Source organism: Phytophthora infestans, genomic scaffold (assembly GCF_000142945.1).
Source record: "Phytophthora infestans T30-4 supercont1.75 genomic scaffold, whole genome shotgun sequence".
NCBI lineage: Eukaryota > Oomycota > Peronosporomycetes > Peronosporales > Peronosporaceae > Phytophthora > Phytophthora infestans.
The window spans coordinates 273,518-292,732 of record NW_003303684.1 but is presented as its reverse complement, the minus strand read 5'-3'; the positions used below and the strand labels follow the sequence as shown (position 1 = coordinate 292,732).

Genomic DNA, 19,215 nt, shown 5'->3' with positions numbered 1-19,215 from the left:
GTCCACATAGACTAGAATGTAGTATGTAGCTCCATCCACAACCCCAATGAAAACACATGGTCTTTAATGAGTTTGTGGAATTTTATGGTGAGGAGGAAAGAGCACAGGGTAAGATACCAGATCCGAGGCGCCTGCTTGAGACCATATAGGCTCTTCAAAAGCTTGCAGACTATGTGCTCTTTTCCACTAACAGTAAACCTTTCAGGTTACATCATGTAAATTTCCTCATCGAGGTATCCGTTCAGGAAGGCGGTTTTAACATCCATCTGATGGATCTCAAGGTCAAGGAGTGCTGCAATCGTCAGTAAGAGTCGCAGCACTTCCATGCGGATCACCGGAGAGAATATCTCATCGTAGTCAATGCCATACTTTTGCAAAAAAACTTTTTATTACTGGGCGAGCTTTATAGCGGTCAATACTGCCGTCTCCATTGTATTTTACAACGAGTACCCATCGACACTATAGGGCCCTTCTCCCTGTCGGTAGTTTTGTGAGGACCCACGTTTTGTTGTCAATCAATGATTTGTATTCGCAAATGGCTGCCTTCTCCCAGTGCTGAGCTTCTGGTGGTTTCTGAGATTCCAGGAACGTCTTTGGTTCAGATATGTGTCTGGTAGCCAATAGAGCGTAGATATGAGTGAGGTGCTCTTTTCGTTCGTTAATGTCGAGTGGATCATCAAGTAGACACGAGTGTTCATCCGCGCTCTAAGCGCTCGTGTTGTGTTTGACTTTCTTTACCATTACCTCTGCGGCAAGCGCATTGGCGCTGCGTTTTAGTAGTGAGGCGATCGGAGGAGCAACTGTGGTGTTGGTAGCGACGGCGGTAACTTCGGTGCGGGGCCATTTTGGCCCGAGATTGTTGGTGTACTGAGGAATTCCAATTGTGGGAACTCGTCTTCTCTAAACATAACATCCCTGCTGTAGATAACACGATTTTCTTTCGTGTCAAGGAGTTTATATTCCTTTTTGTTTGATGGGAGTCCTAAGTACATGCACTTCTTAGCACGTGGTTCTAGTTTTGTGCGGTGTATCTCAGGGATGTGAGCGTACGCAGTGCACCCAAACACTATGATGCAGTGCGCGGATGGTTTTCGCTTGAACCCTTTCTCGTATGGGGTGACCTTATCGATTACTGGGCTGGGAGTAATGCTCAGAAGATCAGCGACGTGTTTGACGTATTCTCCCCAAAAGAACCTGCGGTAGGTTATTATCAATGAGGAAAACCCTGGTTCGTTCGAGTAGTGTGCGCATGCGCCTCTCCGCAACTCCATTTTGCTGGGGCGTGTACGCATTTGTAAATTGTGCGTGCGTATTGTACTTCTGAAAAAAAAGTTTTCCAAGTTTCTCATATTCTTGGGCATTGTCGCTTTAAAGATGTCTAATTTCTTCATCGTGTATGTTCTCATTGAACTGGAGTTCGCCTACATCGGCGCGAAAAACGTTTTGTGTTTTCTTGCGAAAATCTTCATAGCATTCGTACAGCTCAGACTTTCGTTTGATAATGTAGATGAACATGTACCGTGAGTAGTCATCGATGAAGATCAGAAAATATTGGCACCCCGAAAGTGTGGAAACGGGTAATGCACCCATATCGGAATGAACCTTTTCAAGAGGGAACTTTGCCCGTTCAACGGTACGTTTATTGAATGGGTTACGATGGGCCTTGGCGTATGTGCGTGCAGGAAGAACAAAAGTAGTCTTCCTTGGAATTAAAGTCCTTCAGGCCCATGTCCATGACAGTGCTGGCTTTAGCCAGATCCTGCATAATGTGAAAGTTAGGATGACCCATTCATCTATGCCAAAGTAGAACATTAACAGGTTTACCTGAAGTGGCCACATGGGCTACCTAACTTGAGGTTGCCGGGTTCGCTTGAAACTGGTAGAGTCGAGTTCCTTCACCAATTTTGACTTCAAATTTGGTTCGGCTAGCGAAGAGCAGAACGCACTTCTTAGCGCTGAAGAAGTTGATTTTGAAATCATCTTCGACGGCTTGGCGCACGGAGAGTAGGTTGAACTTCAGCTGGGGCGCATACAACACGTTGGTCAAGGAGATCTCTCGTTCCTTTCCCTTCGTGTCCTTGATTGTCATCTTGACATTATCAGTTCCTTTGATCGGAATTGGTGATTGCCGCCGACATTGATTGACTTGCTAGCACTTGGGATCAGCTTCTCAAACCACTTCGGATTGGACGTAACGTGGCGAGTGCAGCCCGAGTCGACAGTTCACACTGGGTCATGCTCCGCATCTTAAGCGGTGAGACTTACAGCCTCTGTTTCTTGGCTGAGGTCCAGTGTGGTGATGGCAATGGTTCCATACTCGTTGTTGGAGTCGGTGTCCTTGCGGCGACCGTAAAATTCATTGTGACTCTTGGATTTTTCAGACGTATTCTTCTGGTTGCCGCTCTGGATTCTGTTTCGATTGCTGCTCCGCTTGCTCTTGTAGTCATTCCGATTCTGATTTCGTGACTTGCCGCCGAAACTGTCCTTGTAAGGATGCTGTCGAGCTTGATCGGACGAAGGTTTCAGCTTAAAGTTGGCGGGGAGCACCGCTCCTGCCTTTACCTGACCATTTTGTAGGTGGCGCTATAGAACGTAGCAATCGTCAGTATCGTGGTTGGTGTGCAGGCAGTATGTACAATTCATCGTTATGATGAGAGCCTTGCTCTCTTGAAAGGGAGCTGGAATCAAGGTTGGTTCGGGTGCTGCCTGTAGGGCCTGCTCGTTTCGGGTTTCCCTCGATTCGGATGCTCCTTGTTTGAGTGTGTAGCGATTTTTCGCCAGCTCATGCAGCACCTTGGCCTCGATGTGACGCTTCTGCTCTTCGTAGGGAATAAATTTCCTGCTACCCTTCCAGACCGATAGTTGCTGCTTCCATTTTCCAGGAAGCGCATAATACAAGCAGAGTGACTTCCGTTCGTCACTGAGCACACTGTTTGTGGCTTCGGAGGCAACCTTCATGGCGGATTCGATGTCAATTATGAACCCCGTAATGACTGAACCTTCTTCATACCTCATTGCCGTCAGGTATGATAGCACATGATACGGATCGACGTGGATGGCAGCACCTTCGTACTTGCTTCAGATCGTGTGGAAGATCTCAAACGCACAAGTCTTGTCCTTGACCATAATAACATGTTGGTCATCGATGGTCTTGATAAGGAAAGCCTTTGCTTTTGCCTCGTTGAGTCGAAGCTTTTTCGAGCTCAGCCTCTGGCTTTTAGCCTTCAGCCTCTCTGCTCGCTTCAGCTCATCCCGCTTCTGAGCAGTGAATGACTGGATAACGGGGGGATTCTCCTGCCCCATTTCCACATCACCGTCGTCTCCGGTTGTGGGTGCATCTGACTTGCGCAGCTGGCATCGGAGGAGGACTCTCTCGGTGAGGAGCCCACCATTTCGTCGGCCTTGGGAGCACCGGCAGCGTCAAGCGCGGCGGACATATTGTTCATGTCGGAAAGTGCCGGGTTGAGTTCTTCATCGGAGTCGAACTCGTAATTGAATTCACCGGTGTAGTCGATACGCTCGACGTAGCCGAGGAGGTTCTTCCCTTCGAAGGCAGCAGTGACGAGGTCTTCCAGATGAAGAAGTTCCGGCCATTGAGGCGCGGAAACTCGCGGTCATCAGCGGTGGAGGCTTGCGTTGAGCTCATAACCTATTGAAGAAGAGGCGAGGAAGTGGAGGAGCTTGAGTAGATGAGAGAAAAAGGAGATGTGATTGAATTTTATAAGTCAGTCTTCAGCGAGTTTCCTGGGCACCATTGCTTTACCTTTCCTGTACGAGGTGATGTATCGACTTATTCAGGATTGGGTACAGAACATATTTTGTATGGTAAGACATTTTGTACAATAACTCGAACGCTATGTCACCAATTAGGACACATCATTGGCAGCTCGAGTACCACAACATGTGAGCGATCTTTCTAGTAACGACTCAAATCTATGTGAAGCCTAGTTAAAACCAAAAATTGTCAGGAAGTTTTACTGTCATCCACGGTACTATTGAATTGTGTTTGAAACACATGCTATGTGATCTACACAGAATAGAGCGAGAGTCTGCTGGCCACCCACTTGGCGAGGCATACAAAGTTTAAGTGAGTGACGGGTCCTGAGCGCGGGTTTGATTTCTCCTCCAGGCATCCAAAACCGAACAACACGCACACAGAGGAAGACCGCGGAACTCGATCGTTCCGCCTGCCTTTCCTTGCCTCTCGCCACATCTACGCGCCGTATACAACAAACACTTATCAACCATGGCTGACGTGGAGGACCGCAAGCCGACGTAAGCCCTCCGAAACGGTCGTTTAACTGCAGTCCCCATCGCGTCATTAACGGTCTTGTGAATCTGTCCGCTTAAACAAACAGTGAGAACGTCGAGGAGGCTCAGGAAAACGAGCAGGTTCAGCTTAATGAGGGCGACATCGAGACCAACTGGGACGAGGTGATCGAGACCTTCGACGGCATGGACTTGCGCGAGGACCTGCTGCGCGGTATCTACGCGTACGGTTTCGAGAAGCCGTCCGCCATTCAGCAGCGCGCCGTCAAGCCTATTCTTCTGGGCCACGATTGCATTGCCCAGGCTCAGTCCGGTACCGGTAAGACTGCTACCTTCGCTGTGTCTATCCTGCAGAAGATCGACATCAACCTAAAGGAGACCCAGGCTCTGATTCTCGCCCCTACGCGTGAGCTGGCCCAGCAGATCGTGAAGGTCGTTGTTGCTATTGGTGACTACATGAGCGTTCAGGTGCACGCTTGCGTCGGTGGTACCGCTGTGCGCGATGACATCCGTACGCTTCAGCAGGGTGTGCACATTGTGGTCGGTACCCCCGGCCGTGTGGGTGACATGATCAACCGTCGCGCTCTGCGTACCGACGAGGTCAAGATGTTCGTGCTGGATGAGGCCGATGAGATGCTGTCTCGTGGTTTCAAGGACCAGATTTACGAGGTGTTCCGATTCCTGCCCGAGAAGGTGCAGGTGGCGCTATTCTCGGCTACGATGCCTCTTGACGTGCTCGAAGTGACCCATCGCTTCATGCGCGAGCCCATCCGTATCCTTGTGAAGCGCGACGAACTGACGCTTGAAGGTATTAAGCAGTTCTTCATCGCTATCGACCGCGAGGAGTGGAAGTTCGACACGCTTTGCGATCTGTACGAGACGCTGACCATCACACAAGCTATCATTTACTGCAACACGCGCCGAAAAGTGGACTGGCTTACCGAGAAGATGCAGTCGAAGGACTTCACGGTGTCGGCCATGCACGGTGACATGGAGCAGCGTGAGCGTGACATCATTATGCGGGAGTTCCGCTCGGGCTCGTCGCGTGTGCTGATCACCACGGACCTGCTGGCTCGTGGTATCGATGTGCAGCAGGTGTCGCTGGTCATCAACTACGACCTGCCCACGAACCGCGAGAACTACATCCACCGTATCGGTCGCTCGGGTCGTTTCGGTCGTAAGGGTGTGGCCATCAACTTTTTGACGCACAACGACGTGCGATACCTGCGCGACATTGAGCAGTTCTACAACACGCAGATCGACGAGATGCCCATGAACGTCGCGGATCTTATTTAAGAGCCCCTCGCAGGGGAACGTTCCTCAGCGCTGCTGCTGCGCTGCCGAGTCGTCGCTTTGTGACGACTGAACTTTGGAGATGGAACGGCGAAGTAAGTGAAGAGACGACGGTGAAAGTGTGTGGCGCACGCGGGGCCAACCGATGTAGAACCAAGTGCTAGGAGCAGTAGGGGGAACGGAGGGGGTCGACGAGAGTGGTGGAAACGAGAGGCGGAAGAAAAAGAAGAGCGACCAGGAAGAGAGTGAGCGAGCGCGCTAAAGAAAAAAAAAGAGGAAGGGGGCTGTGTGTCTTCTTGTTTTGGTTTTTGGGAAATCTTTCATGTGCTTAGTGTCGCTGACGTGCATTCGTGTTGACTCAATTTTATCTTAGTAAACGTTATCATTTTTGGCTGGCCTCGGTGCTTTACCCCAACAACATGGCTTCATGATATCAGGCTGCATAAAGAACTCTCCCGAGCGAAAGCTGAAGCTACTGTACAGCGGCAACAGGCTTCTGCTGCAAGCCGGTATTTTTAACACCGCAATGTGCAAACACACACCGTGCGACGAGAGCTCTGTATCCGCCGAACCCATGGCGAGTTGGTGAAGTCCAGCGTGATGATTTGTCGTGCGGTCTTTTAACCAATCATAATCAAGAGATACGCCCGACACTCGATATTCTTCAATTCAGCATTCTCCACCAGCAACTGCAGCCTTCCCCCTCTGTCCTCTTATAACCATGAGCGAGACCGTGCCTAAGCAGCCCGAGGAGAGCATTAATCTGTATGAGGTACTGGGTGTAGAGAAGTCGGCCAGTGAGCTGGAGATCAAGACCGCATACCGTAAGCTTGCGCTCAAATATCACCCGGACCGAAACGCCGGATCAGTCGAAGCTGCCGACAAGTTCAAGCAGGCCAGCGCCGCCTACGCCATTCTTAGTGACCCCAACAAGCGCCGCCAGTATGACGTCGCAGGTGACAGCGGCAAGGACATGGAGTTCGAGAGCGTGGATGTCGAATCCATGGGCGGCTTTGGACGCGTCGTGGGTGCGCTCTTCACCAAGATCGGTATGCCTATCCCCACGCAGATCTCGCAGACTGTGTTGTCTGCTGCTCGTGACCTGTGCGATGAACGCAACAACTCGACGCAGCTACCGCAAGTCACTCAAATGGTCTTTGGAATGGAACGCCACGCCAAGGTGGACAAGCAGGACGCACACTTCTACAAGCTGCAGGTGGATAAAGACCGCGAGTCCGTCGTCTTCATGTGCCGCTCGGCCAGTAAGAGCAAATTCAAATTGGTTCTGTTCGACCACCACGGAGCTGTGCGTATGATGCAGGAGTCGGTCAAGAAGGCGCGCTGCACCGCCGCTGACATGTATCTGTCCAGCACTGTGGAGCTCATGGACCTTAATCCCGAATTGTGGCCTGGAGCCAACAGCGACTCGGAATTACCCGAGATTTTCAGTAAGCTGTCTCTCTTTGAAGTGCGACGCACTGTGCCACTCGAGAAGGGCGAGCACTTGTTCTGTGTCTACGGAGACAACTGGCTGTCGGCTGTCAAGTACTCGATCAAGTGCTTGAAGATCGACGAGCAGTCTCCAGCGCTGCGTAACATCCAGCAGAGCGAACACGAACTAGCAGGCATTAAACACGAGCTTGACGGTCTTCAGAAAGAATATGTGGCTGCAAAGAAGGCGTTCGAGGAGGTTTGTGCACGTGTGGAAGCCAAGCAGATCCGCACGGAGGAGCTGTTGCAGGAGCGAGAGCAATCGTACGAGGCATTCCTGGCTGGATGCGACCCCAATCAGACTGTTGGTCCTTTCGACGAAGCACGTGGCTCCAACACGTCGCAAAATGGACAAAAAGGATCGTCGAACGACTCCGCCAGCCCTGCGGGTGGCATTCGCAATATCTTTGGCGGCTTCCAGAACCGCTTTTTCACTGGCAAGGAACGTACGGGCTCCATGGACTCGGCCAGCAACGCGACGTCGCACAGTCATTAGTGAGTGCAAAAGTAGATGCAGTGCAAGTCGACGGAGCAAGATGAAAGCTAACGTTACAGGTAGCAGTAGGTAGGATACGCTCAATTAGTGATACGACATTTTTAGAATTTAGTAGTTGACGCTGGTTTATGTTTTGCAACCTTTCTAAATCTTTAATTCTGATTCAGAAAATCTCTTTAGTAATCATCCAGAAGCCGTATGCGCTTGGGGTCGATGGGGTCGTCAAGTTTCTTGGCCATGCAGTAGGCGTGCGCGATCCAGGGCACAAAAGCTGCGGCAAATAAAAACTGGCCGATAAAGAAAGCGGTGCCAAACATGGGCAGCTCGACTGCAAGCGCGTTGTAGAACTTGGCTAGTTGCGTCATGCGGCAATGTGTCTGCAGCCCTCCAGACTTGGCTGCAGCTGCAGCGGCGTTGGCTGCCTCCTGTAACGTGCAAGGCACAACACGCCCCGAAGCGTCCGCGAACATCTGGTGGCCGAAAGTAGCGTACTGTGGCGCAAGAGTGAGCAGCGCAAACAGTCCCACCATAGCAAGCTGCATCAACACCAGCGACAGCATTGTCATCGTGGCAGCAGAGGTAAGGCGCGGCTGCAGGCGTCCAAGTCGAAAGCACAAAAACTGAAGACCGTGGCGCATGAGTACAATCAACGAAATCGTGAACAGGTACACGAAGAGCACTGCGAAGACCACATAGTCCAGCGGAAAGACGCGCGACGCAAGCACCAACAGCAGATCCATCGGATTAGGGAACTCTGGAGCGTTCAAGAGGAATCCACGCTCGAAATTGGAGTGTGCCATCTTGTCGATGCTTGTGATAAGCATAGAAACCACGATCAGCAGCGACAAGATGATCAGAACGACGCCAATCGGGATTTTCCAGCAAGATAACTTGCCGGTTAGAGCGAATTTCTGTAGATTGGCATTCAGCACCTCGCGACGTTCTTCCAGAAGCTTTTCACGCGTTTTTAACTGCGATAATCGCTCCTGGTCAGCTCCGCTCATTTGCTGTTCGACTACGTATCGCTGGAGTATTGTCTCTCTTGTTTGTTTCGTTGCTTGAGTCTCCATCGCATTCTCTTGAAGTAGATCTTCAAACGTCGCCATGTTTTCATCAATGCTATGGTCTTCCATCAGCAGCCCCACCAACGGCACACTAGCTAATCCTCGACTGCATACGAACAGCCAAAGGTACATTCCCGTAAGTGCCAAAATGCCCACTAATAGTCGTAGAAAGGTCTCTAGATCCGACGAAAACTTGAGTAACGGCCTTAACCAGTCGATATCAGAGTTAGCAGGCTTGCCGCAAAGCAGTACCACCATGAGCATGACCAGCAGGAACGAAAGACCTAATAGGAAGCACGCTGTGCGCTTAGTAGCGGCATATAGTCGGTCTCGGGTAGAGAACTTGAGCGTCAAGTGTGCAATTTCCGTTTGTTTGGCGTAATTGAAAGCCAGTGGCGCGCCTACGAAGGAATACAGCGCCAAGGCTGCAAAATATACCTGGTACATCACTCGAAGTGCCCGAATATTCGCTGGCACATGTGGTAGCGCATTCTCGAGTAAGTAAACGTCCACAGGGGCCGTGAATAGGCACAGCAGTGACACGTAGAGCGCCAAAATGCAGACACAGTTGACGAAGCGCGAAGAAACGGTGAGCGGCGCCGCACTGAGTGTGGAGGTGCCGGCGAAAGCTGCGAGTGACGAAGACGCGCCGTTCTTGGGCTGCGCGTAGAGAATAAGCGCCGTACTGAGGAGGAAAAGTACCAGCGCTACGCTGGCGTACAGTATCCAGACGAGTATCGCCGAAGAGTCCATGGGGACCGCGCTCATGGCCCGAGCAGTTAGGAGAGAAGGTGTTCCGCTTTGAGATTTTGGATTGTCAGCTTGATGTGGCATACACAACCATATTCTGTAGCGTGGGTTTGGTAAATGAGATGAGAGACGGAAGCCTCAGCTATCGGAGATTCTGTGCGGAGGCAGATCTGCTACAGAAGCGGTCACATGAGATAGCGAGCAAGCAACAAGTAGGGAGCGGCAAGGGTGTGGCGACGTGGGAGTGGAAACACGGAAACAGACAGGTGAGCAGCGTCACAAAGAGGATGACGAAGTTGGAAGGGTTGCTTTTTGATTTTGTTGCAACGTCGTAGCACTTGGACGGAGACTCGTATCTCGTCTCTACGGGGAATGCTAGGCAGTACCACTCCAACAGAGATACTGACATTGCGGAAACTATCATTGAGTTGGATGGAGATATTGACGAGCTCTTGCAGGTGGGTAGGATCGAGGTGGTAAATCACTTCAACCTGATAACGAAAGTATCTCTACATCATTGCAATGCGCAGCAATTGTGTCTGACTGACACCTATATTGCGGTATTTCTTAGGACAATTGGACGAGTGTGGATGAAGCCCAGACTATGGTGCAGCAATCCAGGAATGTTGAGACAGCGTTGCTCGAATTTCACATCGTCTATCACACCATCTACCAGACACCAGTGCTGTACTTTCGAGTGCAGGCTGTCGATGGAACACCGGTGAACAGCAACATAGTCACGCGTGACTTGCAGTTCCCTGGTTCCAACGGGCGATCTACATTCGTTGCAATGGAAGAGCATCCAGTGCTGGGCAAGCCGTTCTCGTGTTTGCATCCATGTGAAACTGCAACAGCCATGCAGCTTCTTCTGGCCCAACTCCAAGCTAGATCTACTGAAGCTTCATCGTATACGAACGTACCTCAATATCTCGTGAGCTGGCTCAGCTTGGTACAGCCGCTGACAGAAATCTCGCCGTTAGACTATTATTCCGTATGATAGGATTTTGAACTAATGCTTTGAATTTAGCGCCATTTTTTAATAACACATAAATGACCAGCAGGGAAGAGGACGCACCTCGTCCCCGCAAGAAGTACGCCTAGCTACACTGCACAAACTTGTCGCTATTGCCTGCTGAGCTTACGTCAACGTTGTATTCTACCACCCAGACCGCGAATTGGAGGCATCCCGCCGCTAGCGACAGCCAGAACCAAGTTCGCGTTTGGCTCGCGCCTTCCTGACGCTGGTACGAGCGCTGTGAGGGGCCACGGAGAGGCTAAACTTCATACTTCCAGTCGGACGCGTCACGAGCATGACGTGAGGTCTACGTCCAGAAACAGGAAGAGAAGAAGGCCCACATCACAAGACGAGGACGAAGCGGTATTCGACGCGAAGGCTGCGAATCGATCCCTAAGTGCTCGTCAAGGCAGCCACCTACCTGCACCGACGAAAGTATCAGGTCTGTTGAGCGTATCTCAGTTGCGTACGAGATCACCTTCGAACCCGGCAACCAGACACAAGATTCCTGTCAAGAACAAGAGATCGACAGAACAGCACGAACCGGTTGCAGATATGGGTGAGTGCGAACGAAATTGCATGCTGAAGCTTCAATTCTGACCTTGGTCTTGTGATGCGGTGAAGAGTCCACAGAACCTGAATTCTGGATTGCGCGCCGTCAAATGGTTGAGGCAGCGATGGTAGAGATGGACACGCTCGAGTACGTTTGACGCTCATTAAATGACAAATTCTGTCAACATGTAGATGCAACGTGCTGACTCGGGTTATTAATGCCAACGACAGGAATCGGATTAACGCGATCATCTAGCAGAATGGTAGCCTGTTAATTCTCGTAAATTCAGTGCTGCATTGGTCTTCATCAACAGCAATACTACCAAAATGCATCAAACCTAATGAGTAGCATACATGTGATTCTTCAATCGTCGAGAGCACACATTCACGCTAGCCTCATGCGCTGTCCATTGGGTGGGCAGACTGATCACCTTGTTATTATGGTTGGCTCGCAGAAATACCAATTGGCGCTGCAGACGAATCCACTAAGGTGCGTACAACAATATTATTGAGCTAGCAGTATTGAGGACTCGTGCTCTGTATATTACTGCGACCAGGACGAAGGCAGTGACGTCTGCAGGGGTGGCGATGTTAGGGGAAGTTCTTGGTACGATCAATCGCTAAACGCCTCGGTGTCACTGCACTCAGGCGCAGTACCGCATTCTGACGTTTAGGTCATGTGCTGAAGCATAACACGCTGCGGGTATGACCACAGATGCGTCTGCAGCTGTCATGGCTTCATAACGGAGTGTTGACATCTTTGATTTCTTGCACATGTGCACTGTAAAATGTAGGGCCTGTCACTTCGGCAAATGCTTGCGTTCTTTGCATTTGGGTGAGATTTTGGCTGAACGTCTGCTACTTGACTCATGTGTTTTGTTTGCTTGAATTCTAGTGGTATCATAACTGGTCCAATGCTGCACGTCTGGTACGGGTATCTCGAAAATCAACGCGTGACCAAGGAGAAATTGGTACCTAAAAAGGGTTAAGTGCAGATGATTCCTCATGTGAACAACAGCTTAAACGACCACCTTACATTGTACAGACTCCCAACAAAAACTACTACTGGATCGCCTTCTCTTCACTCCTCCAATGGTGGCATTCACTCTTTTCTCGGTATGTTACATATTTGTGTTGCCATCTATGCCAATCTCAGAGGTTCTTGTCTTCTCGTCGCAGCTCGGTGTTATGCGTGGCTCAAGTCCCAAAGCCTCACGCGAGAATCTCTCTCGTGTCTATTGGGACGCACTTCTGATGAACTGGAAATTGTGGACTGTGACGCAGTGGCTGTCCTTTAAGTATGTCCCGCCGCAGCTATGGGGTACGTTTTTAAATTTCTTCTGGTGTTGAGACGTCTCACTCTTGTTTTTTTTTTCCGTTGGGAACAGGCAACTGTGCTGCGCTTTGGTGGAATTCGTACCTGTCGCTCACTCAATAATATACTGGGAGAGACTGTACATGACACAGGAATTATCTTGTGTCTCTGAAATGGCTACATCCGATGCAACTACAATGACCATCACTCTTTTCTTTCAAGTCGCAGATGGTCTTCCCGAAAACACCAATCCTACATTGTTCGATACAATCCTGCAAAAGTCATTGTAACAGGAAATGTGATTTCACGCTCTCTAATGGCTGCACTCAATAAAGAGATCTCTTTTCATCAACTTTCTATATGATAGGCTGAGTGGATGCCACAACGCGGTCGCAAAACCATTCCATTTTCATTGTGGCATTCCTTCACTTGCCAACAAGTGCGCAGCTGATACTTCGTGACCTCCCGCCCCACCCACCCTCACCAAACCATGGCCGAAGCGGTGCCGTCGCTGGCTGCGCTGTGTGTGGCGCGTTTGGCCATGGGCGCTCCACAGCGTGCACTGCTCAGCATTCTTCGGTGAGTTTTCCGCTAACTTCTTAGATCTAAATGTGCTAAGCGATGTCTTTATGCAAATGGGCAGTCGTCTTCCCGAAGAGCTGGTGCTGAAGCTGTTAGCCGACATGATCGCATCAAAGACGCTGACGGACGACCGTCTCGCCGCCTTCTTCATGATCTCTCGTCGCGTGCTCAACCTGTCAGGCTGTTGCGCAATCCGTAACTCGATCCTGCGCCAGATCCCCTTCCGTTGCCCGGAGCTGGTATGAATGCAGTTCTGTAGACTGGCGAAGAGACATGCACTGACTTGTTGGATGATATGCAGCGCTGCCTGGATCTGTCAAACTGCCCTCAAGTCACCAATACGGTGATCCGCGCGGTGCTGCAAGGTTGCTCCAACCTGCAGACGCTGCAGCTGGATGGATGTCGCCACATCACCGACGCCGCGTTTCAGCCGGATCATTCGCCATTTTACGTGCTGCACGCATGCACGTCACTAAAGGTCGTGAGCTTCGCACGGTGCTCGCAGTTAACCAAAGACCTCGTCCTCTTTCTGGTCAAGGCCTGCCGATCACTCATTGATATTAATTTTTCGCGCTGCAAGGTGAGTCTAAATGAACGAAAGAAATCCTGGACGGTGGCTGACAATTTCTAATTATTTTTTTTAGCGCATTGACGACGACGCGATCCACCTGTTGCTTCGCTCGGCCACCGACCTGCAGCGACTGAACTTGTCGTTTATGGACATCTCGGATAAGGCGTTCACGACAGAGCCATCAGACCAGCGCAACGGCTTCTACGCCATGGGTCGGGCCTTGCGCGCCATTGACCTCACACAGAGCAGCATCACCGACGTCACTTTATTTGCTTTGGCAAAACACTGCCCGTACCTCGAGGAAGTGAAGCTCAGCTGTTGCAGTGAGATCACCGACGTGGGCATCGAAGCGCTCGTGCGCTCTTGCAGGCACCTGCGCGTGTTAGACCTGAACAACTGTGCACTTATCACTGACCGTGGTGTGGGTATGATCGGGGCCTACGGTCAGCAACTGGAACGTTTGTACTTGTCGTGGTGCATGAATATCACCGACAAGAGCGTCGTGGAAGTTGCTCGCGGCTGCAAGAATTTGCAGGAATTATTGCTGGTGTGGTGCACGCAGCTTACAAATGCGTCGATCGACGCTTTCCTGCCTGATGGAGACGCGACTTCCGAGGCAGCATTGAGGGTGCAAGGTCTAAAGCTAAACTTCTGCGGGTGCAAGGGGATCAGCGCCACTCAGATAGAAATTGCTCGCTTAAAGGGGTTGGAGATCGTCACCGGCACCTAACGCCGTAGCGCCGGTGTTCCCCCTTCAAGCAAGGAAACCCGCAATTTAGATGATCCACTGGCGTATAGGTATCTATTTAATATGCACAAAGTGCTTGAGCTATAAGCTGTTGCATTCCAGTTGCCTTTTCAAAAGATGCAGACAAAAATCTGTGACGTTGTATCTGAAATAGAAATATTGCTAAAGGAAGCTCACATTTCTAATGCTGGACTGGCGTCCCCACGTGGCAATTACTTTGAAGCTCTCGATCACAAGTTGTGATTCACAACATGTCTTGGCGGCGCTTCGATCTCAATGCCAAGGGCGTGGAGGGCATCCAGGAGCGCACCATTGGCGGGGGCGTTGTGACGCTCATGAGCTGCGTGGCGGTAGCCTTCTTACTGCTGTCCGAGCTTTCTGTCTGGTGGACTGTGAGTGTCACGCATCGCATGCACGTGGACACTGACCCAGTAAGTTTTGTTAGTAATTGCTGCGAGAATAATTGTATCTAATGCTCTGATTGTTACTCGGGAAGCAGCAAGACTTCCCAATCAACATCGAAGTGGATGTTTCCTTTCTCCACGAAGCCTGCAAAGGTGATATATTGATGTCTACAAGTGGTGGACTCAATGGATACTGAACAATAATGCGTACTACCGGTATTGACAGAGGTGGCGATGGACGTGAGCGACTCTAAGGGCCACAAGGAGATTATGCTCCAGAAAGACATCCAAGAGGAACCTTATGGAGAGAATGGCTGCAGACTTTATGGCACAGTGCAAGTGCAGAAGGTGGCAGGCGACTTGTCGTTCGCTCACGAAGGCTCGCTCACTGTCTTCTCCTTTTTCGATTTCCTCAACTTTAACTCTTCCCACGTCGTCAACCATCTGCGCTTCGGTCCGCAAATCCCAGACATGGAGACACCTCTGATCGACGTCAGCAAGATCCTCACAAAGAACTGTAAGGAACCACTGTCTGGTCGAGCGTTGTGGCGGAGCTAACGGTGACTATTATGTGGTTGTTGTGTAGTGGCAACATACAAATACTTCGTGAGTGTCGTGCCAAGTCGTTATGTGTATCTGAACGGCAGGTCGGTCACCACGTTCCAATACTCTGTAACTGAGCACGAGACGAGTTCGAGGGGTCCGAACGGCCAGGTGTCGTTCCCCGGTGTGATATTTTCCTACGAGTTTTCTCCCATTGCTGTCGAGTACATTGAATCCAAGCTGTCTGTACTACACTTCCTCACTAGTACCAGTGCCATCGTGGGAGGCGTCTTCGCTGTCGCACGCATGATCGATGGTGCAATCTACAGTGTCTCCAAGAAAGTCGATTAGATAAACTTACGTCGGCAATATACAGCTGCCACAAGTACACTGAATAGCTGGATATGTTGCCACTACTTTTGTCGATCAAAACACCGAATTGCAGTTTTGTTTCATGCTAAAAAATCGACACTAAACACCGATTTGTACATTTTCACAGCGCATTATTCCCACTTTTACACTATCTTCTGCGCATTGTTGTATGGTACCTGCATCGCGTTTTTCCTTACAGCATCAAGTCGCTGTTGCAGTTGCTCCTCTCGCGAACGAGCTGCCTTCTGTCCGTCTGATTCGTCGTCTCCTACCAGATCGTCATGGAGTGACGACACTAGCGCCATGGCTTGTTGATCAGGTAGCTCATTAACCACAGCAGCCACATCGGCGAGAATTTCTTGAGCGAGATTCTTCTTCTGGTCGCATGTATCAAACACAATGACAGCATAGGCTAACGCAGTTTTCTCCACGACACGGACAACTGCAGCTAGAGGCAAAAGCCCCAGCACATACAAGTGGAAGCTCGCACCGATATATGTGCGGAAAGAGTGGATGCCACTCTGGTTACACTCTTTTCCACGGTATGAGTGCTGGTTCAGGGGTTTACTTGTGGCATGGTTGCGAATCACGTCGTGGATCAACACAGCCGATACGGCATAGAGATGAGGATCCTTCAGCAACTCCTTGCCCAGATCGATGTCACCTTGGCCGTTGTCACCCACGAAGACAAAGCGATGTTCTGCAAACACGCGCTTGAATCGGACGAAGTTCTGACCACACAAGAAAACTTAGCACTTAAGAGGAAGCATGTGTGTGAAGCTTTGCGCACCCGAAGTTTTCCAGATGCAATGCGTTGTGACCCCCACATATTGGCAAAGCGACCCATTAAGACTGGCAGGATAATACCGTCCGTTAAGAACAAAAGAAATAGACCGATTTCGGATTGTTACGTACGTGTAAAGTGCTGGAAACCGCATGCACGAAGCTCTTGTACCGATCGCTTGCGAAGGAATTCGGGTCTTGCAGTAAGGAAGGCCACGCGCTGGACATCTTTTAGTTTCTTTGACCCACCAGAACTTCCAGTTTCTAGCTCGTCGTCGTCATCGCTGTCTTCGTGTTCGTATCCACTATGCCAGTCAGCTGTGTCAGCAGAGATTGTAGCTGAACGTCGAAGTAATTCCTGTGCAAATTGATGAACGCCTGGATACACTGTCAGCTCTGGGTAGCGTGTGTCGAAAAGGGCGGCCAGCATCGTGTCGTCGATATCACTTTAGAAATCATTCGACGATAGGCAGTTAGGTTGACAGCAAGTGCGAAATTAGCGAGAAAATACGCACCACAACAGCTTGATCGGTGCGGAAAAATTCGGTGAATTGCTTAGTGCCGCTGCTTCTGCCTCAAAATGCTTTAGAATTGCCTCACGCTCACTTTGTGACCGAATACGATGGTAGATCAAGTCAAACATCGGGAATTTGGTGTCCACCTTGTTCTTCAATTGCAAACACGCCATATTCCTTTTGGCGTAGAAGCAGTCCCGAATGCACGCGACGACGTCAGGCTCTGCCGCATACTTTTGCAAGGACAAGATGATCGTTGCCAATGTGTTGACACTTAGCACTGACAACTCCAGTCTCGTACTGCAAAAATGTGCAAAGTGTTGCGCCTTGACCTTCGAGTTGAGAAGTCGGTGCATGTCGATCACCTTAATGAAAGCCTCGGTTTCTCGCGGAGTTTCGCATTTCGCCAACTCCGCGATCGTATCAGTGTATAGCGGAACCTTGCCAGTATATCTCACCCCTGCCCACGCAGCTCGTTAGTAAAAAACCTTGCAAATAGCTTAAGCAATCATTGCAACATACGAGCTTTACGGTCGACAGCCAACAGAGCCTCGCGTTCCCCGTCCGAGCCAGAAACAGCGATGTGCGGCCGATGTGGCGCCTTGAATGACGAGCGCAGCATGCGTAGAGGGTCCACGCCGTGACAAAGAAGCACAGCGCAGAGGCACAGCAGCAAAATAAACACGATGATGAACGGAAGCGACAGCTCCAGCTCCCGCGTCGCGTTCATGATCTTTGTGTCACTGCAACGATTGTGCTGGAAACGGTAGAGTCGCTGCTAACTTTTTTTTTTACTTGAGCAACGTAAAATGAAAGTAAATTATTTAAATTACATTAGATAGGTAAGAAGTATGTGGAGCGTAGCTACTCGTCGCTGGGCGGCGCGTGCTGGTTCTCGCCACACGCAAGCGTCTGCATTGGTTTCGCACTTCTCAACGTCTGGAGAGTCGAAGGACGAGAAACTAGAGGCACAGGTGAAGAAATGGCAGCAGCAGAAGCCCGAGGATAAAACCAAATTCTTGTCCGTGCAGGTGGACCGCTCAGCGCTCAAGCAGCCGGGTGGTGCGCTGGCCAGCAACCTGCCCGTAGACTTGCCACAGGGCAAGAGCAAGGAAAACTCACTAGTGCACGTGCTACGCTCCATGATCGAGGTCAAAGGACCGCTTACGGTGGCCGAGTTCATGTCCCGCTCTCTGAGCCACCCGGACCACGGCTACTACATGAAGAAGGACGTCTTTGGCAGTCAAGGAGACTTCACCACTGCGCCCGAGATTAGTCAGATGTTCGGTGAACTCATTGCGGTCTGGTGCGTGGCAACGTGGCAACAAATGGGTATGCCTAGCCATATCAAGATCGTGGAAATGGGCCCAGGACGAGGCTCCCTCATGAGCGATTTCTTACGAGCTGCCAAGTCATTCCCGCCGTTCTACGACGCCATTGAGATCCACATGGTGGATATTAGTCCAGGTATGACTGCTGCATGGAGAAAATGTGATAATAGTGCTAACGTTATTGCAATTGCCATCGTCCAGCAATGCAGAAGATTCAGCAGGAGACGCTCAAGTGCGAGCCGGTTGAGGACAAGACAGCACCGGAGAATACAATGCGGCTTCCGGATAACGGACCCACTGTTCGCTGGCACGCAGACTTTGCCAATGTGCCGCATGGCCCGAGTTTGATGATCGCACAGGAACTGTTTGATGCTCTGCCGGTGCATCAGTTCGAGTACACGGACCGGTACGTTTCAAGTGTATTTTCAAGATCGTGGTAGTATATCTTGACGGTCTATTTGTTTCATTAGTGGCTGGCGCGAGCGCTTGGTGGACATTGACTTTGAGGACGGCGGCGATCATTTCCGGTTCGTGCTGTCGCCTGGCCCGACACCGGCGACGCGCGTGTATATTGGACGCGAGAAGCTGTTTGACCCGTCAACTGCTCTATCACACGTCGCTGAGACGCATATCTCCGGCGTAGAAGATCTTAAGAAGATGCAAGAGACGGTAGTGCAGCGTTTGGACGTTGCAGACGTGACTGGTACGCCGGTACACACGCCCCAAGCTCAGGTCGGTGACAAGATCGAGATTTCGCCTGTTAGTATCGCTCTGGTGCAGGACATGGCCAAGCGTATCTCGCAGTCAGGAGGTGGAGCGTTGATCGTGGACTACGGCTACGACCACCCGTCCGAGCTCAGTCTTCGAGGTATCAAGAACCACGAGTTCGTAAGCGTACTACGCGAGCCAGGCGACGTTGATCTGAGTATTGACGTGGACTTTGCGACGCTGCGGCGGTTCGCTACTGCCGAGTCGAAGGTCAAGAGCTACGGTCCAGTCGGCCAAGGCACGTTCTTGAAGAATATGGGCATCGAGCACCGTCTGGCTATGCTGCTTCAGAACACCGCGTCGGAGAAGGTTCAACAGGACTTGTTCTCGTCCTACGAGCGTCTCGTGGAGCC

General features: G+C 50.8%; 8 protein-coding genes across 8 annotated transcripts; 6 read left to right on the top strand and 2 right to left on the bottom strand.

The window, feature by feature from the left end:
• Positions 1-4,246: 4,246 nt before the first annotated feature.
• PITG_19129 (ATP-dependent RNA helicase eIF4A, putative) lies at positions 4,247-5,565 on the top strand (the record flags this gene model as incomplete). The annotated part of the gene is made up of 2 exons (XM_002997398.1): positions 4,247-4,275; positions 4,359-5,565. 2 exons carry the CDS (start codon positions 4,247-4,249, stop codon positions 5,563-5,565), a joined length of 1,236 nt encoding a protein of 411 aa, XP_002997444.1.
• Positions 5,566-6,246: 681 nt separating this feature from the next.
• Positions 6,247-7,646, top strand: PITG_19128 (uncharacterized protein; the record flags this gene model as incomplete). Its single annotated transcript, XM_002997397.1, has 1 exon — positions 6,247-7,646. The coding sequence occupies one exon, from the start codon at positions 6,284-6,286 to the stop codon at positions 7,547-7,549; it is 1,266 nt and encodes a 421-aa protein (XP_002997443.1).
• A 264-nt stretch (positions 7,647-7,910) lies between these two features.
• On the bottom strand, positions 7,911-9,423 carry PITG_19127 (uncharacterized protein; the record flags this gene model as incomplete). Its single annotated transcript, XM_002997396.1, has 2 exons — positions 7,911-7,941; positions 8,042-9,423. 2 exons carry the CDS (start codon positions 9,379-9,381, stop codon positions 7,911-7,913), a joined length of 1,371 nt encoding a protein of 456 aa, XP_002997442.1.
• A 62-nt stretch (positions 9,424-9,485) lies between these two features.
• PITG_19126 (uncharacterized protein) lies at positions 9,486-10,360 on the top strand (the record flags this gene model as incomplete). Its single annotated transcript, XM_002997395.1, has 4 exons — positions 9,486-9,629; positions 9,699-9,722; positions 9,792-9,836; positions 9,977-10,360. The coding sequence occupies 4 exons, from the start codon at positions 9,486-9,488 to the stop codon at positions 10,358-10,360; spliced, it is 597 nt and encodes a 198-aa protein (XP_002997441.1).
• A 2,375-nt stretch (positions 10,361-12,735) lies between these two features.
• On the top strand, positions 12,736-14,128 carry PITG_19125 (uncharacterized protein; the record flags this gene model as incomplete). Its single annotated transcript, XM_002997394.1, has 4 exons — positions 12,736-12,824; positions 12,889-13,066; positions 13,129-13,407; positions 13,472-14,128. 4 exons carry the CDS (start codon positions 12,736-12,738, stop codon positions 14,126-14,128), a joined length of 1,203 nt encoding a protein of 400 aa, XP_002997440.1.
• A 243-nt stretch (positions 14,129-14,371) lies between these two features.
• Positions 14,372-15,509, top strand: PITG_19124 (endoplasmic reticulum-Golgi intermediate compartment protein, putative; the record flags this gene model as incomplete). Its single annotated transcript, XM_002997393.1, has 4 exons — positions 14,372-14,577; positions 14,646-14,703; positions 14,777-15,067; positions 15,137-15,509. 4 exons carry the CDS (start codon positions 14,398-14,400, stop codon positions 15,442-15,444), a joined length of 837 nt encoding a protein of 278 aa, XP_002997439.1.
• A 283-nt stretch (positions 15,510-15,792) lies between these two features.
• PITG_19123 (uncharacterized protein) lies at positions 15,793-17,119 on the bottom strand (the record flags this gene model as incomplete). The annotated part of the gene is made up of 4 exons (XM_002997392.1): positions 15,793-15,842; positions 15,956-16,196; positions 16,421-16,553; positions 16,764-17,119. The coding sequence occupies 4 exons, from the start codon at positions 17,117-17,119 to the stop codon at positions 15,793-15,795; spliced, it is 780 nt and encodes a 259-aa protein (XP_002997438.1).
• Positions 17,120-17,614: 495 nt separating this feature from the next.
• On the top strand, positions 17,615-19,112 carry PITG_19122 (uncharacterized protein; the record flags this gene model as incomplete). The annotated part of the gene is made up of 4 exons (XM_002997391.1): positions 17,615-18,230; positions 18,296-18,500; positions 18,565-18,982; positions 19,092-19,112. The coding sequence occupies 4 exons, from the start codon at positions 17,615-17,617 to the stop codon at positions 19,110-19,112; spliced, it is 1,260 nt and encodes a 419-aa protein (XP_002997437.1).
• Positions 19,113-19,215: the final 103 nt, after the last annotated feature.